We start from the raw sequence: 19,144 nt of genomic DNA on the forward strand, positions 1-19,144 counted from the left end.
CTGGTGTTACTGCATCATTTGAGTTCACAGCACAGAACAGTATGAACATACCTCAATTTTAGAACTTTCAGCATATTGCTGTAATTATGTCCCTCCCCCTGACCTGAAAAAAAAAAAAAAAAAAAAAACACAAGTATTTTATCTGTCTTTAAATTCCTAGTACCTGGGGGCGCCTGGGTGGCTCAGTGGATTAAAGCCTCTGCCTTCGGCTCAGGTCGTGGTCCCAGGGTCTTGGGATCGAGCCCCGCATCGGGCTCTCTGCTCGGCGGGGAGCCTGCTTCCTCCTCTCTCTCTCTCTGCCTGCCTCTCTGCCTACTTGTGATCTCTATCTGTCAAATAAAATAAAATAATAATAAAAATAAAATAAAAAAAAATTCCTAGTACGTGGGGTGCCTAGGCAGCTCAGTGGGTTAAGCCTCTGCCTTCGCTCAGGTCATGATCTCAGGGTCCTGTGATCGAGTCCCACATCAGGCTCTCTGCTCAGTGGGGGGGGGGGGGGGGGGGGGGGGCGCTGCTTTCCCCTCCCCTTCCGCCTGCTTCTCTCCCTACTTGTGACCCCTCTCTCTGTCAAATAAATAAAAATAAAATCTCTAAAATAAATAAATAAATTCCTAATATCTAGCAAAGTGACTGGCACACAGGAATGAATGAGTAACTTCATCTTATGTAGTTCATCAATCACTGATATTTTTCCTCGACTCTTAAAAACATACCTTCTCTACAAGGCTAATGTCTAATAATTTACATGACAGAAGTTATACCCTAAAAGGACTGACCAGGTGCTTCAGAAAATTTCAACAGTTAGGCAGAATAGTACACTTTAAATATTTATCTTTAGGGTTAACAATCATTTGGACAAATTACACAGTTGAAGAAAAGTGAAGAAAAAAAGTGGTCTCTCTCTCTCCCTGACAAATAAATAAAATCTTAAGAAAAATATTTATGACACCATTTTACATGCAGACCAAGCAAAATAGAACAGAGGTTACCAGAGGCTGGGGTTACTGGGAAATGGGGACTTACTGTTTAAGGAGGAGAGTTAGTTTGATGAAAAAGCTCTGAAAATTGCTATGGCGATAGCTGTACAATTTTGTGAATGCACTTAATGTCAATGAAGTATATATTTAAGTGGTTAAAATGGTAATGTTTGCTTCTTTTTAAACAAATATCCATTATTATTCTACTTTATGAGGACAATGAGTTTGAAGTCAGTCAGGTGGCTAACCCAAATGAATATGGTTAAAAAAAACATCATCATCATCATCATCATCATCATCATCAGGGCACCTGGGTGGCTCAGTGGGTTAAAACCTCTGCCTTCAGCTCAGGTCATGATCTCAGGGTCCTGGGATGGAGCCCCACATTGGGCTCTCTGCTCAGTGGGGAGCCTGCTTCCCTCCCTGCTCTCCACCCCCACCACCTCTCTGCCTACTTGTGAGCTCTCTCTGTCAAATAAACAAATAAAATCTTAAAAAACAAAACAAAACAAAACCTCATCACCATCAGTCCACTTTCATAGGAAAGGTATGGTTAGGTATTCAAGCAGACCACTCAACACAAATTCTGCTTCTTCACTGGATTTCATATACTTATCCAGCCTTGCTGTCCTAGTTACTTAACTAATTTACATTCATCCTGAGACAGTTTAGGGGTCACCTATTCTAACAGGGGCATCCTTTCTACCTCTCCCACAACTAGGGTAGATTCTGTATACCTCCCTGGTGTCTTCTACTGACCACATTTTGCCTGTATTTACTTTTACATTTTTCTGTGTGTGCTTCCCCCATTAGATTATAAACTTCATGAAGGCAAGCTATTTGTATTGCTGAATACAAAACAGCAGGCCCTCAAATATATGAATGAATGGGCCCCAATCCTTATTTTTTATTGACTAAGGGCTAGTGCTGTTTTGCGTTTAGTCTGAAGCTTAGAAGAGTTGGGATTTTAGAGACAATTCTTTTGGCAAGATTCTGAAAAGGACTCCATGTAAAACTTTTATTTATTTACTTATTTTTTAAGGTAATCTCCACACTAACATGGGTCTTGAACTCACGACCCCAGAGAGTCACATGCTCTACTCACTAAGCCAGCCAGGTGCCCCAAGGACTCCATTACTTTTCACTTTTAACCTTGAGTAAATCTAGGATTCAGGATACCTGTATGCACAGCAAAGAAAATTAGGCAGCTGAGAAAATAAGGAGAGTGCAAAATGTCTTAATCCGTTTGGATTCTCTGCCTATGGAACAAACTGGGTCTGAAAATGATGCACAGATTTGGAGTATAGCTAGATGCCAGTGTTTGAAAAGTCTAGGGAAATTGTGGGCAATAAAATGACCAAAAAATTTAATTTAATATTTAGGAAAGATGTCAACTCTGAGAAAATAAAGCACCAAATAAAGAATGATGCCAGCTTCCACTAGCTGAATGAACCTCGATGCGAAGTCACAACTTCCTTAAACTTCACTTTCTTTGCCTATAAAAATTGCTGTCATATGTTCTCTCTCCCTTCCTCATATTTCCTCCCATCTTCCCCTTTCAGACTTTCATTCTCCTACACTCTCTAGCTCTACTTTTACAAATAAACACAAATATTAGATCTAAAAGTTCTTGTAAGGGGGGGCAGGTGGGTGAATTGACAATGATACACAAAAAAGTCACATGGAAACTACTATTATGAGAAGCAAAACCTATGAGTAAGCAGAAGAAACATGTCTGCAGAAAGGACATTGAAGAAGAGGGGAAGAAGGAATATGTGACTTGAGTTCCTGACTTTCTAGTTCCTAATTCTATTCCGAACAAGGTTCAGCTGTACTTTCTGCTACAGCTATCCCTGACACTGCCTACTGTATCTTTGTATTACCCCCAACACCTTTTTTACTTAAGCTAGTTTAAGTGGGTTTCTATTTAGCTACCTATGCATTTGGAAATTAAGACTTCTCAAAGACTTGTGTGAACTAAATAAATTAATATGTATACCCTGAAAACATTACATAAAATTAAGATAATACAATCTGTCTTACTCATAAGAATACCATAAGGATTTACTAAAATAATGCACATGGAAATATTTTGGAAATTGTTAAGTTTTACAAATATAAAATATTAACACACTAAGAAATGAAAATTTTAATCCTGAGATTTTAAAATAATATGGCTATGCTTTAGTAAGAACTTGCAATTGGGTAAGAAGAATAGTATCAACCTATTTTGACTGGCAGAAATTAGACAATCTTTCTCAATGGTAACTAAGATGGCTTACATCTTTTGAATCTGATGTCTACAAGCATAATTTCACATACTTTAAATTCATAACAGCAGTCACAAAAAATTACAAAGAGACTGGCAGATTTTTCAGCATATGATCATAGCAGATTTGGGACCAAGAGAGAACTACTGCAGACTGTGACTTATAAATGTTTTTAATCTGAATATTGCAGAACAGCTCACACTTGGGCCAAATTTCAGTCAAAATAACATGTTCCTGGACTCTATGGATACATTTTCAACACACCAAGTTTTGCAACCAATTTTTACAAATGAAGAGCTCCCTTTTTAATATCAGGAGATATGTATTTGGGTAAATCAACACACCTGATTTGTAGGATGTTAATAAGCATATTTTGTAACTATTTTTGAAATTACAGTGATAAAAAAATCAAGTAGGTGGGACATTAAAAAAAAAGAACTTAAACAGAATGTAACATAAAACTACTAGATATTAAAACACTATGTACTAACTTTAAATTTTAAAAAAGCCTACTTAAATAAGGAAGTACAATGACTGTTTTAACTACTGGTTCCCCTTTTCTTGTAGTCCATCCTACTTTCTAGGCTTCAGCTTGGCTCCACTACTGCAAGCTGTCACTTTTGACTAGAAATGGAATAAAGCCAAGTACTACACAATAGCAGTTTCCTGCTCTGGCCTCATCTTCTAGACCACCCCCAGGCCAATGCCTGCCCACAGATGCTGATCCTACCATGCCAACAATCCACCAACAGTCAGTTCACAGCTATGGCTATGATCCTATATTTTTTTTACACTTTTGGCAGACTGTATATCCCACAATCTCACAGTTCTCATTTTTACTGACTTTATGGCAACAATGCACCTCTAAATTTCAATCAAATGCTAATATGAATGCAAAATGAAATGGAGAAAGAAGATGCATACAAAGACTCAGAGACTAATTGAGAAAGGCTCAACTTCTGTCAAAATATAACTCAGTAAGAGAAACTGAAAAATAAAGCTCTCTCAGTAAATACTACTAATACAAACAATTCTGTTACTCTAAACCTGTATAATTCTGATTTGCCTGACTCATTAGTTTTCCCTTTTGATATAAACCTAGAGTTAGGTGGAATGTCTCTTATCTCTGAGACTAAAATAATTAGTCAGGGATTAACTTGTTTAGGTTAATGTTGGTCAGAATGGTGGTTTTTCCACCTTAAGTTCACAGAATTTTTAGTGTTAAGAAGCAAGTTCGAAGGTCATATATAGTCCAACTCTTATTCCATGCTTAGAGGACTTCCAAAACATAGTACTATATCCGCAGAGCCTTTCACCACAGCCAAATAAAGAAAAAGAATTCTGTAACTTGCTTAATAACACTTACACTTTTTAAAGATATTAAGTAACTATCAGCAGTAAATGGAACCTTTGACGTTCCCTGTGGAAAAAAAGGTAAGAGAGTCTTTTGGAGGTTAGTATCACAAGAGAGGGTTCTGCATCTTTTCTAATACCATTTTCTTAAAATAATTTAACAAGTCACCAACTGAATCTTATCTAAATAAACTTCCCTGAAGGGGTTGGGGGGAGGAGGGAGCACTGACCAAGGCTTGTAGAGACAGCTAAAAAATTGATCTATAATCAGCTGTAGAAAGAAATGGTTAAGAGTTCCAGAGACAACAAATAAGAAAGATTGTTAAAAGTTAAGTGTAGATGGTAGAAGACAAATATTCAATGGTAATGTATGACAGGAAGAGAAATGAGTTTCAAAGCTCTACCAAAAAGGTTTAAGATACTATTTACAAAAAGAGAAATTCAGAATCTGTCTAGATAAGTACCTTCTCCTGAGCAGTTTGTATGCAGTTAATAGCTCAATATATTTCATTTAAGCTTCCTTACAACTCTGAGGTAGACAACAGCTTTACTTGTACATGAAAGAACCATTTATTTAGAATGCTTGAGACTTTCCCAATGTCACATAGCTAGCAAATAGCATGATCTGAAACCATGTCTGCATGACTTGACTTTAAAACACAAGTTCTTAACCATTATGCTATACTGATTCTCTAGAACAAAAGACTCTAGTGAAGACCCAATCAATTAGCTGCTTCTCCTGTATTATAATAATCAGATGCCACTGTTAAGTAGAAAATTTTATTTTCTTGCTTCAAAGCTTCCAATGATTCATTTGGCTACAAATTAAAAAATTCACTTAATAATTGTGCTTAGCAATCCTTTCCCTCTTTCATCTGACCCCATAATACTTACTTATGAGTATGATTTCTACTATTAAAAGTCAAACCCTCTTCTCTAGCTGATATTCTACCGTTTCCTAATATACCTCCACCGTTGCTCACTGATAATGCTGTCCCTCCTGCCAAATGTCTGACCTTACTCTTTCACTTTCATCTCCATTTAAATGAATCCCATTCAAGTTCTACCTTCTTCAAGAGAGTAACCATTTCAATCTCTAATTTCTCCTTTCTTTGTATTCCTAGTCTTTACTATGTATATTTGGCTCCTTAAATCAAGTCTATTTTCAAACATAAGTTCTTGTTCTGAATTATAAAGTACTTGGGAAAAAAATAAGTACTGAGACTTAGTATATTAATTTTTTAAACCATTAAGCACCTAGCAGGATGCTGTGCATAGGGAAACCACAGCATTTAAATAACGTTAAATGAATGAAGTCAGTTGGGATGTTTCTAAGGTCAGACATTAAAAAATTTTAAGCGTAAGTCAAAGAGAAGTAGAGTCTAAGCATAAAATTTCCATTTAAAGACTCCCTTCTGGGGAAGAATCAAGTGAGTAAACAGTCGAACACAAACTAAGAGCTCTAGCCTCTCTTTCTGCTCTGGGCCTGTTTCCCCCTCTCTCAACCACATCACAAAACTCTCATTCTTGGGGGTTGGCCGTGTTGGCGTGTTCCACGCCCATATCCTAAAAGGCATGCTTCCAGTGTTTCTTATAAATTCCTATAAAACATATCTCTTAATGAACGTACAGTTAATATTTTTAAAAACTCTAATTTCTTTTTTTAAAACAACAACAAGTTTGTTGGACACTATTTGGAAGTCAATTTATTTATTTTTTTCTGTTAGTTAATTAAATTAATGGGAAAAAGTAATTTTATACCAGGAAGAGAACAAATCTGCGAAGAATTCTGGGACAGAAACATTTATACAGTTATACTAATAAATCCTGTACCAAGTCAAAATCCCATTTCCTCTACAGAAATGTCAATCTTAAAATGAGATCTACACACAACTGAAGTGAAAATAAAGAAAAGTTTAAAAAATAAAGTTTTTTCTCTACACACTGAAGCAATACTAACTATCATGAAGTTCCGTTTACTTCCGTCTATAAACTACTAGTAGTGCCACCATAGTACCCTGGCTTAGAATAAATTTGTTCATAAAATGAATGACTACCAACAAGATTTTTAAACTTTGTCAGTGGCTCATTTATATCAAATATTTAATTCAACAAAATAAAACATCTGGCTAGTAACAACCAAGCTAGTAGTTAATTGTTCACCTTGGCTGACAGGGGACTGAATTTTACCTCATGCGCATTATCTCATCCAGGTTGTGAAGCAATTCCAAAGTCCACAGGACAATAACAAAAATTAAGAAGGAAAAAATACAGGTCTCTGCTACATTCCACTCCCAAACTACTGGTAATTTATACTAGGCAAGCATTTGAGCTATTTTTAGTAAACCAGATGTGTTAAGCAACAACTACCTTAGGGATATTCTGAAATCACAGCCAATAAATTTATATCATCAATGATGTAAAATCTGTGGGTCAAAACGAACTGACACAGGGAAAACCACCTTCTCACTGAGAAATACAGAAATGATAGATATACAAATCTGATTAAGTCCAGATACATCATTCACTGAATATTTTAAGACTCTTCTCTGTGCAAGTCTTTAAGCAATTTTTAGTCCAGGTACTAAGAAAATACTCAGGTTTGCTCCACCTGTTCCCTTTTCCTTCAGCCAGCAATTCACAACATAGGAGTACTATATCTAATATTTAGTAAAACAGTTCAATGTTTATATTCTATGATGACAGAAACTGTAGAATTAACAGTCTTATCTCTAAACTTGAATCACTTTATTACGACCTAGAATGTAAAAAAGAATCATTCCTTCAGGATGAAGGATGTAGGATGTAGTACGCCTTATAGTAGGGAATGTATCTTAATACTACAATGAATTTTAATATATACTAAGATAAGCATAAGGCATAAGTTTGAACAAGCACATTCTGCTTCAAATTGCTAATGGTTTTTTTAAACTAGTGCCCTTCGTATTATCCCTTACTACATTTAAAAACAAAGAGAATTGTGATCCCTAGAAAATACTGGACTAACAAGCCAGACCAACCCAGATTTGTTGATATGAGTCATATACAATTTTCAGGTAAGAAATAATCTCTTCTATATCCTCTATGAAGCAACCGACCTGAAAACTGCAGGTGCCTGCATGGCCAGAAGCCAAAACTCAGAACAAGAGGATTTCAAAATCATGCTAAAAGTTCAATGTTCATATTTCTATTATCAAACTGTTTTTTATATTAACTTGATCAAAATTTCAAGTTTTAATGAAATGATTTTTTAAAATTTCTGTAATCATCCTCCAAAGAAAAGAAACAATACCACAAAAATAATAGATATTAAGAAAACTCCAAACTATAAAAGCCATCTTTCAGAATCAATAACTTGGTTTTTTTCCTCTTTCTTCCCAGTTGAAAGACACAGTATAATCTGCAGAGTTCCCTCCTACTTCCTCTCTTTTCCCTTCCCCCTCTACTTCAAAGAAAGTTAACTGCAGCCAGGCATGATCAGGAAATCTAAAAGGAGGAAGCAGAAACTCATTTGTGTGCATAAGGAAGGAAAAAACAGAATTAACAATACCATGCTGCTTCAGTGACCTAATTAATATACATCGATTTTATTATCTATAAGATGTTGGTTTGGTTTTTCTCCTCATTCAACTTTCTTTCCAATACTGAAAACTGTAGAAATGAGGATTGCACCTCAATTTTCCAACTAAAAAAGTGACCAGATCAAGTTTAATACATGGTATTTGGTATGCAATGCATTGAAATCAGAGGTAAGTATAGGATTCAAACTAGTGACCTAAAAGTGAAATGATCTGTATTAATCCTGAGTCAGTGGTTTCCTAACTATTACCTTAACAATATGATACTATTTGGATATATTAAAAAAATAGGGCTGCACAACTTTATTAAGGAAATTTAAGAGTATACTGCTACAGAATGGCTGAGAACCAAGAAGAAAGATGGTAGGTGGGAATTCTCACTATAAGAACATTTTCTTAAAATCATAGCAAATCAATTTGTGTGAATTTTTAAAACAAAAGTTATGTGTACCCATCACTCTATACACAAAGGCTATTTCTAAAGAAGGCTTTCCCCCATCACACTTAAGAAGTCTACAAAGGATAATTAACATCTAGATTCAGAAGAAATTGCCTCATGAAATTTAAAGTGAGAAAAACAGGAGCATTTAAAAAACGTGTTCAATTTTCCACCAGCTCCCTTTGACTTACATAGGGTTACCCTAAAGTTGAGATATGTCAAGACACTATTTACAAAATCTATGCCAGTAACAGCTGCCATGTTTAAGATGCCAAGGAATTTAATGTACTGTTTGGACAAGTGGTTAGAGAAAAGCATTCTGGGATAAAGCCACTCTAATTACATAAACTCTAAAACTGTTTCCTTTATCAAGAATGTAGTTGTATTTCACAAACTCATTTAAATAAGTAAATTTGAAAAACTAGACTGAGCCATCTTAGGTCTCTGGAGTACATTTTCATTCAAAATGTTAAAATAGGTGTCTATCACTTACATATTAGAGAAAATATCCTTATATATTTTTAATTTGATTAATAAGAAACTAAATATATTAAAATACATGTTAAAAAGCTCTGTTGTAAAACCATCTAATTACTTTTAAAACTCCTAAGAAATTCTAAAATTAAGGTATGCTGGATCCCTAAATCAAGTGCTGTTAGTGTAATTCCTTCTGATTTTCTAGAACTGAGTGCTCACATTTGTTAAAGACAAATGGTTAAAATGCCAAGAGACTCACTTCACCTTTAGAAGACGGAATATTTTTCAAGCCAGAGATCAACCTGACCATACTAACTGAGCAACACAAATGGCTTACTAACAAAGACAATTATACAATTCACCAAATCAAGTAACACTTTCGTTCTTGTGCCTTTATTTTTTAAATAAAATAACAGAACTACCAAAATCCAAAAGCTTAAAATGTAAAACAAAACAAAACAAAAAACCCTATAAAATGTCAGCACATTCTTTCAATCATTATAATTTTAATAAACATGTTGTGGAGTTTTAGGCCACCTGGCAAAAGAGTTTATTTTTAAAAGTAATTTCTACATAATGATTTCACTTCTCTAAATCAAATCCAAGCTGAAACTTACAGAGTGCTGCTAATCAGCAACCACAAAATTAAAACATTAAGGGTTGGAAGGTTCCTTTGATTTTACCTAGACTCACCCAGTCTAATCCCACTGAAAGACTGTTAGAAATTAAACAAATTATAATAAGGAAGGCCTATAGTAAGCTAAATGGCATTCACAATTAAAAACAAAACAAAACAAAACAAAACCCAAGGGAAAAGCTCTAACACCTCCAATATTCAACTGGGACTTGCTATGAGTTTTAGCTATAAATATTGTAAAGAAAGAACAAAAGCTAACAGTACAAAAACTAGGGCCTTTAATGAAATAAGAAAAATAATGTGAAAGGACAAAAGCACATCTATGTAGACTTCAAAATTACATTTAACTCAGGGAACTATCATCTCATTTTAGGAAATCGAACAGAAGAGGCATATAACTGCTCGAATTCCCTAAGTATTGTTAAGTCCACACAAAGTAAATCATTGCTCATTAAGTCAAGCTCTTGTTCTTTCCATGGAAACGATGCCTCTACATTTTAGGAAATGATACCTCTACATTTATTTTCAGAAAACAGTAACTATTCTGAAATGAAATAGGAGTACTGACTTTCAGCTCCATTAAAACAGAAAAAAAGTCAAACTATTTCACTCATCCTTTCTTTCAATGTCGTTACCTATTATTTTAAACACTTAAAAAATGTATGGAAGACAATTAATTCAATCTGAAATCCAAATATACAAAGAAAACAAACTTCTGTGCATTTTTACTTCTACCTTAAAAAAATTAACTGATAGAACACTTCACTAGAAATTTAAAAACTCATTTAGCCTACTATTTTTGATGAGTTTCTTCACATGATTTAAATCTAAAAGCCTACTAAAAATGTTTTTCCAAGTAAATGTATTTGTACTTTAACTGCATCTGGGAACTAAAATTTAGAAAATGAACAATTAATGACAATCTAAAGGAAACTCCTCACTTGAATAGAAGAACTACCATTATTGTATGCATACAGTAAACACTAATCTCATTTAATTATGTTAATTGACCCAATTCTTAACCTTTAGAGCTGGAGACAAAGATAAATTTATACTATTATCTAACCAGTTATTTCCTAATGATGAACATTATTTATAATGGCAGTTACTTAATTTTGATCACTTGTGTATTCCCGGTGACAAAATGCTGCCGAGTTCATAGAAAGTTCTAAGTACATAAATCTATTCTTGGATAAATTAACCATTTATCCTATCATCAAAATTTATTCAATGAACTGGCTTCCTTGAACACCTACATATTAGCTTGAACTGAATATTTAAAAGAATATCTCAACGTCAGTGAAGTTTAAAGATTAGCTAACTTTTAACAGCAACCTAAAATTTCTTACCTGGTAGGGTTGAAAGGCACTATCTTCAGTTAAAAAATCCAGTTGTTTATCTACAAGGAATTCTACCGCAGTGATTGAACTAGGTATACTTTTTTCAACCAGGGGTTTGAAAGTCTGGTAAGAGAAAAAAAATTCATAATGGTTATTTTCTGGGTTTTATACTCAAACACTAAGAGTATATTTGAATACAATGTACAAATGTCATTATCATAATGACTTTAGAATACCAGTATTTTCATATTATAATCTAAATGCTTTTATCCATGAAATAAAATATTTTATATTAAAAAGGAATGAAGTAATCTATAAGCTGTTTATTTTAAAAAAGAGACAATCACATATACATGTGTATAAAAATTTCTAAGATAATAAATGAGAAATTGCTTCTGAAAAAGTCAACTAGGTAGGAGAGCATATTTACCAACTCATTTTTTAAAAATTACTAAGTATTAATCTTTATAAAAACAGAGCAGGTATAGTTCAGTTATTTTTTCTGCTAGCTCATTCACATCAAGGATTTTAAATGATCAGGATGCATCTGGTCTTTTAACTCCACCCCATGTACTACCCGCCCCCGCCCCCGCCCCTGCCCCTGCCCCAAGCACAAATAAAAATCCAGCTGCTTCAGTAAGAGCAGCATGGGGGAAGGGAACAGGAAAAGAGGGAGGTAAGAAGTATTACACAAAAACCACCTCTCAAGTCCAGATCTCTGCTACTTTAAAAATCAAACTAAGAGACAAACCAAAAATGGGGGCTGGGAGGTGGGGATCCATGGCCATTTGATTATTTTAAAGAAGACTCATGTCTTACAAAAGGAGTATACCCAGATCTTGGGGTGGGGTGGGAGTGAGGGAGGCAGAAGGGGAAAAGGAAGGAAGGAAACAAAGGTACAATGTATGCAGTTTTTAATTACTGTCACACTTTTGAAGCAGAAGCAACTTGAATAAAATCAAGTGTCACTTCTCTGGTACTTTTGTAAAAACTTAACATACTGGCTTTAGGATAATAAAAGAATCTAAGTTTGGAAAATGGAATTAACAACCAACTTAGTTTATAAATTCCCTGTATAACACAGAGAAATCTTTCTTGCTACAAGCCAACTTGTGTGATCATTCGGATACAAACTAAAGCTTTTGGCACAGACAGTAAAAATCCTCAGAGGAGATTCAAAGCCATTGTGTTTCCCCTCTCTTATATTATGTCTTAACGAAATCTAAACATCTCGCTAATCACAACTAATACGCACTCTGGGGAAAAACTTCTCAAGATCTTTAGTTCAGAGTGGCTCTTAAGGAGTTAATTTCTGTATTTAAGAAATTCCTTTTAAAGCTTCTAATTCATCGAGGAGTCTATAACAGTGTTTTTGAAAAAGCTTAAACACATGAGAATAGAGAAGTATTTTAAACTTGCCTTATTTCTATACCATATGAACTTAGAAATATCTTCCTTCCTAAATTAATATGACCGAAAAAACTCTTCTTACATCCCCACCTATTTTCATATTTATGATTAGAAAATCTAACCATTTTAAGTTCCTCTCTCCCTAGTCCTAAGGCTAACCTTTCAAGTACTACATAATTATCAGGAGTATTCTTATTTGGGTGAGAAATTACATTTTCAAAACAGACATTCCCCCATTACTTAGGTATCTCCTGCAACTACTGCCAACTAGAATTTTCCATTTGCCAAGACTAAAATTTTGCCAAGGCTAAAATTATTTCATAAAATCCTATTATTTTACCTAACAAGTAACTAAAGTTTTCAAGATCACTGATCTAATTTAGACTTTAAAAGGTCTAACGGTATGTGATCAATATGATATATGTAATATTTTTCATATTATATATCTGTTTAGTTTTTAGTAAACTAGAAAACACTGGCACCTTTTCAAGAAGACTTGATTTATTCCTTGAACTTTATTCAAATGCTCTATTTCTTTTCAAACAGTACCATGTCAGGTCAACTCGTGAAGGTTAACAAAAAGGTCCACAAAAGCTATTATCTAAGTGGCTAAAGGTACAATTCAATTAAGTAGGATTTGAAAAAGAAGTAAACTCCTGTCTGAGTGCCTCTTTCTTACGCAAATAATACAGGTGGTTTGCATTTCCTATGAGACCCAGTCATTTTATAATATGAAAAACGTTCTTGTGAAGAAACCCTCTGAGAAACTCAGCTTTTTTAAGGTAGGTCAGAATTCTAAGGGTAAATTTTAACAGGTCAACTAATCATAATTTAAATTACTGAGTTAGTTTCTCGGCTAAAATAAAAATTTTTTTCTCATTTTAAGATAACTAACTGAAAGCCACTGGGAGAATTTACCTATCAGAAATATTAAAAAATTAGTTTAAAAAAAGGCTACTTCTGATGCAATACAAATGGAGGTCGAGTATATCAGCCTTCTTAAAATAGTAAACAGGGCCACAACGTGCAAATTTTTAAATGTGCAATTATATTTAAGCTACAAATATGTTCCCAGCAAGTGCTGATAAATACTTTTACAGTACTTGTTAGAGAAATGTTTCAATACGCATTAAACAAACAATCCTGAAAATGTGACTGTTACTATAAAGACAAACAACATATGAAACTAAGTAGTTAAAACACATAATGATTTTTTAAAATGGCAAATCAACGATATAACCCTTATTAGTATCTGAATCCAAGTCGAACACATTTTAAAAATAAAAACACAAATATTTAAATAAATGTGAACAGATCCTACAGCTTTTATGTTGAATCTGTAGTAAATATTTCATGGGTCTAGGTGTACTGGAATGTAAAGAAACTAGAACTCATGCATAACTAAGTAATTCAAGTCTCTAAAGATGTATCATTCTATGAGGAACTTCCACAGCCTAAGGGGAAGCAATGAGCTACCATCTGATGAAAGTCAATGTAGAATATGGCCCTTATCACAAAAAGACTATTATTCCAATGCTGAAAAAAAGCCTTTGAAAATTCAAATAAAATTACTAATTTAAAATCGAATATTCATAATTGAAAAAAAAACTTTTTCAATTTTATTAATGGATTAAGAGTTCCTTTAAGGTCCTTTGTCTGACCATACTTTAAAAATAGTCTAAAGCCAAAATAAATAGTTGAGAGCCTGCATTTCTAGTAGGGCCTACACCACGCTATAGGAAGAATGCTTAGAACAACTGTATCCTGTTTGGGGCTCCATGCTGCACCACATTCCATTCACATGAGGAAGAGGAGAACAGATGAGCCCTCCTCAAAAAAACATTTTTAAAATAAATCAGCTACAGCTCTCAAACATAACTCAGCTGCTCAAACAAACCATGTTAAAGCTCACATTTAACTGAAAATTCATGGAGTTTATGTCTGCAGTCTGAGTTTCTAACAATCTCCAGTTAACATTTAACAATTCCTTTTCCAAGTTAAAAAAAAAAATCACGCTCATTAACTTAAAAAATCTGGTATAAAATTCACTAAAGGAAAATACTGAAGCAGAAAACTAAGCAACATTTTAGAAGTCAAGGTTTAGTCTATGGGGGAAAAAAAAAAGACTGGAGTGACTTGAAAGAACAAAGTCCAAATTCCCACCCAAGCAGGTCTATTGAAAAACACGATACTGTTAGAAAACAAGTTGGGGGTGGGGACTGGAATACACCACACAAAAAACCCCTCATAAATCAAATACCCCCACTTCCCTTAAAACACTATATTCTAAAAACCCTAATCTGAAATATTTCTGCTGTAATACCTTAAACAATTAAACTCTAGTTTTTAATCTTTTTACAGTGTTATGAAATTACTACACACACAATTATCCTTTCTGAACAAATGAAAATAGTTAAAATTTCTTAAAACTATTAACACTAAGGCTAGATCAATAAAAGGCAGCGACCTTAATTCCTAAGGCTGAGAAGTAAAACCAAATGTAAATTAAGACAAAAGAAAAAGGAAGCAGAAAAATACAAACCGTACTTTGTTCTTTAGATTTTAAAGTATCTTTAAATCTGAGAAATCCACGACACAGCTTTAAAGGTCAAGAAGTAGCTGACATTTCCATTTCACTCTTGAGCAGTATTTTTTATCTAGCCTAAATACTTCTTTAGTCTTCAAAAATCACAGGCAAATGGCTCTCAAACCAAGCATTTCTGAGCTCACTTGCAGCGTCGTCATTGTATAGGAAGAAAAGCCAAGACCACAAAACGAAGCAGAGCTGTAACCTAACAAGTCTCCGACGAGCAAATGACGATTTTCTGTCTGCTCTGGCTCAGCCTGGCAGTGATGAGGATTACAACTCGCTCTTTGTCATCAGCACTGTGGTGTTAACGACTAAGAAATCCTGCAGCTGAAGCACTACTGCATCCTCCGATCTGGGTCAGGATAATTTCTCCCGAGGTCGCTTACATAACCAGTGAGATACTCCAAATAGAGAGAACAGCCATCCATCAGCTAGAGAAAGCCTTTCCCACTGTACTCTGTCTGCGTGGAAACACACTGCAGTAGCTTCCAACAGTGCAGACACCCAAATGAGAAAGACTACTTGGCTTAGGGCACACTGAGAGAAGGGAAGAGGCGGTGCTCTGTAAACTGTAACTAATCCCCCGTCACAGGTGCTGATGGAGTCACTTCCAGCACGAGTCACATTACTGGTGATTACTCATTTGGCTGCGGCCATAGAGACTGGCTCATAATTTTAACAACAGACAAAGACAGACTAGTGGTGAGACTGAGACCTCAAGTTTACTGTCTCTTTCAATAAAGCAAATGCAAATACAAACTTTTTGCTTTTCAGATTTACCAAGGTAAGAAAGTGCAGAAAACAAATAATACGTAAATATCTCTCAAGTTGGCAAAATGAAGTATAACTTTAAACTACTGAAAATACTTTGTGTAGTTTAAAGTCCTTATTTTAAGTTTAATCATTTGTCCTTAAAAATATACTGATATAAAAAAAAAACTCAGGAAAAAAACACTTAAAAGCATTTTTGGAGTAACAGTCCAAATGAAATCAAATGACATAACCACAACACTTTACTCAAAAGAAAAACTGGTGGTATTTATTTTGGCAGATTTTAAAAAATACTCCTGAAACAATTTTATTCTTTAAAAAAAATTAATCTAGGGGCGCCTGGGTGGCTCAGTGGGTTAAAACCTCTGCCTTCGGCTCGGGTCATGATCCCAGGTCCTGGGATCGAGCCCCGCATCGGGCTCTCTGCTCAGCGGAGAGTCGGCTTCTTCCTATCTCTCTCTGCCTGCTTCTCTGCCTACTTGTGATCTCTGTCTGTCAAATAAATAAACAAAATCTTTAAAAAAAAAATTAATCTAGACAATTCACAGTTATAAAAATATCTACTATTTGAAATATATTTTTCTGATGTGTTATCTAACATAGGCTTGTAACTTCTTTCTAACCTCAAGAATTGTGCTGTCCAATATGGTGGCCACTAGCTAGCTACACATGGGTACTGAGCACCTGAAATGAGATTAGTCTACATTTAAATGCATGTTGTATATATAATATACGCACTGAATATGAAAAAACAATGTTAGATATCTGTAAGTGTAAGAAAACATTCACCTATTTTTAAATGTTGTGAATGGTCTTTTATTATAAACATGACCCAATGTAGAAATCTCAATTTTAATGAACCTAAAAATTCATATTTTTTAAATACCACACACACAACCAATTCATCAAATCATATTAAGAGAAAAACATCCAGACCAGCCCATGCCCTCTCTATTCCTATTCCAGATGTATCAGTTTCATTTCACAGAAAACATCAGGCTAACCAGTGAAAATATATTTTCAACTTAGTATACGATGCACTATATCTACAAAAATCTCAAACTTTTTGTTCAAGGATGAAAGAGATGGATAACGATTATTCTAAGAATGTTAGTAAGATATAGCTTTAGAACACTGATGGTATTAAAATATAACTTTAGAACAAAATAATTTTGCTTTTTATTTTTTTAAGATTTTATTTTTTTTTTTTTATTTACTTGTCAGAGAGAGAGAGAGTACACACAAGCAGGCAGAGTGGCAGGAAGAGGTAGTGAGAGAAGAAAGCTCCCTGCCGAGCAAGAAGCCCGATGGAGAACTCGATCCCAGGACCCCGGGATCATGACCCAAGCTGAAGGAAGCGGCCCAACCAACTGAGCCACCCAGGAGTTCCTAGAATAAAATATTTTTAAAAATAATAACTCAAATGACTATTACATCATACACACCATTTTAATAATTCATTTATAATTACTTCAGACATGAATGTAAGACATATGAAAATAAAAGAATTCACAATGTCATATAATATACAAAAAAGAAAAAAAAACAACTAGATCAATATGGCAGCTTTAGTCTACCCCCAAACAACAAAGAAACATCAAACGCTTGATGCAGGCTATTCAAGTATGAAACAGCACATTTTTAGTACATTCCACACTACATTTCTACAATTTATTATACATTAGAGAATGAGTTTAATATTTCACAGGATTCATCTTACAAGCTCACCTAAGTTCGAGTTTGACTATATGATATACATTTAAAAACAGCTGTCTTTGTTCCTCAAGTAGTATCAGTCCCCTATAGAATCTTAACAGCAAACAGAACTACACTTAGCTAACAATCTGAATGCCACAATATTTATATATTCCTAGTGACACAGAATGCAGTAATTTTTTAAAAAATCAAAGTAAAGTAATATCAATAAAGAAAAAACATTTTTATTTCATACTACATCATGATTGAATTAAAATTCTTCTCATTATAAAGAAATACTACACAGAGGCATCTAGGTGGCTCAGTCAGTTAAGTGTCTGCCTTCAACTCAGGTCATGACCCAGGGTCCTGGGATCAAGTCCTATGGCTGACTTCCTGCACAGTGGGGAGCCTGATTCTCCTTCTCCCTCTGCTACTTCCTCTCCCCGAACCCCCACCTTGTGCTTTCTCTCTCTCTCTCTCTCTCTCTCTCAAAATAAAATAAAATAAAATAAGAAATACTATATAGTCAATTCTTAATGCAAATGAAGGGAGCACAAAGATGGAACTAGTTGAAAGCCATAAATATCTTATTTCATAAATTGAGCTTCACAAATACTTCAAAAATCTTTCTAAATATTTTAAAAAATATATAAATGTGAGTCTGATCTGGTACTCTGGTAAATTTCTAATACAAATAAAAACAGTGAAAAACCAATATAGAGAACCAAATTGGTAGTAAGCATAATAAGTTGCCCAGTTTTTACATCAAGTCTCCTTACTTTTCTCTTCTTACAACTCCTTAGGGATGGTAGATACCATCTTTCAGACAGCATTTTTGCTGCCTGGTGAAATTCTGCACCATTTTGAGAGCAGAATTTTAGTTCTCTAGATTGGTTGTTCTTAATGGCTTATAACTTAAATGGATTAAGGAGTAAGTAGAATAGTTATTATTAATTTTTCTTTTCTTTCCCTTTTTCTTTCTTTTTATGGGGGTTAGGGGGGTTGGGTGAAGGTAGGGAGTAAAAAGTCTTTTCTGGCAACTAAACCAGGCTAGAGGAAGAGGAAACTACTCCAGTTACTGCCCAGAAATACACATCTCTGACTTCCTTCCTTTTTAGCTGGTTTCTAGGTTACAAGCTGAATAAATCAACAGAGGTGAGAAAGTAAACAGAGGCTAAAAGGAAAGCAACACGGTATGGCTAGCTAAAGAAATCTGTTTCTTCCAATAATGTAAGAACATTACATTGCACTTAAGGGTTAAAATAAGGGAGAATTATGGTTCCATTTATCTTGGGCCATGAAAGAAATAAATTCCTCATCTTTAAAGATATAGAAGCCTAAAGAAACAAGTGGATTTCTCCAAGTATATAGATTTCACACAAAAACCAAAGGACTCTAAGTTCAATGGACTAGCGCTGTAAATATTTTTTATAGACATAAAGTTAAGAAGATGAATAACAGTAGTTCGGAGGACTCCAATGTGATATGGCTGTATGTGAAGGCTAACTAGATTCAGGAAAATATTTTTTCAATATGCCCTATTGTCCTGTAATCTATGAAAATATACAATCAAACACAAAACTACTGTATTGTGGTAATGTCCA

At 34.4% G+C, this 19,144-nt stretch overlaps 1 protein-coding gene across 4 annotated transcripts in view; it reads right to left on the reverse strand.

Moving 5' to 3' along the window:
- Positions 1 to 19,144, reverse strand: part of LOC111144666 (jumonji domain containing 1C) — a 267,642-nt gene that overhangs the window by 73,944 nt on the left and 174,554 nt on the right. Inside the window, exons 1-2 of one of the 4 annotated variants that reach the window (XM_022499063.1) lie at positions 15,029 to 15,475; positions 11,081 to 11,194 (exon numbers count right to left, since the gene is read on the reverse strand). The exons of 1 other annotated variant lie outside the window; for it this stretch is intronic. Coding sequence is in view for 1 of the 3 variants with exons in the window: in XM_022499061.1 (XP_022354769.1) it covers positions 11,081 to 11,194 (114 nt within the window). In the remaining 2 variants the exon portion in view is untranslated. Of the gene's footprint in view, positions 1 to 11,080; positions 11,195 to 15,023; positions 15,476 to 19,144 lie in introns of those variants that run through there. 2 more of the 4 variants (XM_022499064.1, XM_022499061.1) reach the window with 2 other exon arrangements.

Source organism: Enhydra lutris, unplaced genomic scaffold (genome assembly GCF_002288905.1).
Source record: "Enhydra lutris kenyoni isolate GAN:26980312 unplaced genomic scaffold, ASM228890v2 scaffoldscaffold12, whole genome shotgun sequence".
NCBI lineage: Eukaryota > Metazoa > Chordata > Mammalia > Carnivora > Mustelidae > Enhydra > Enhydra lutris.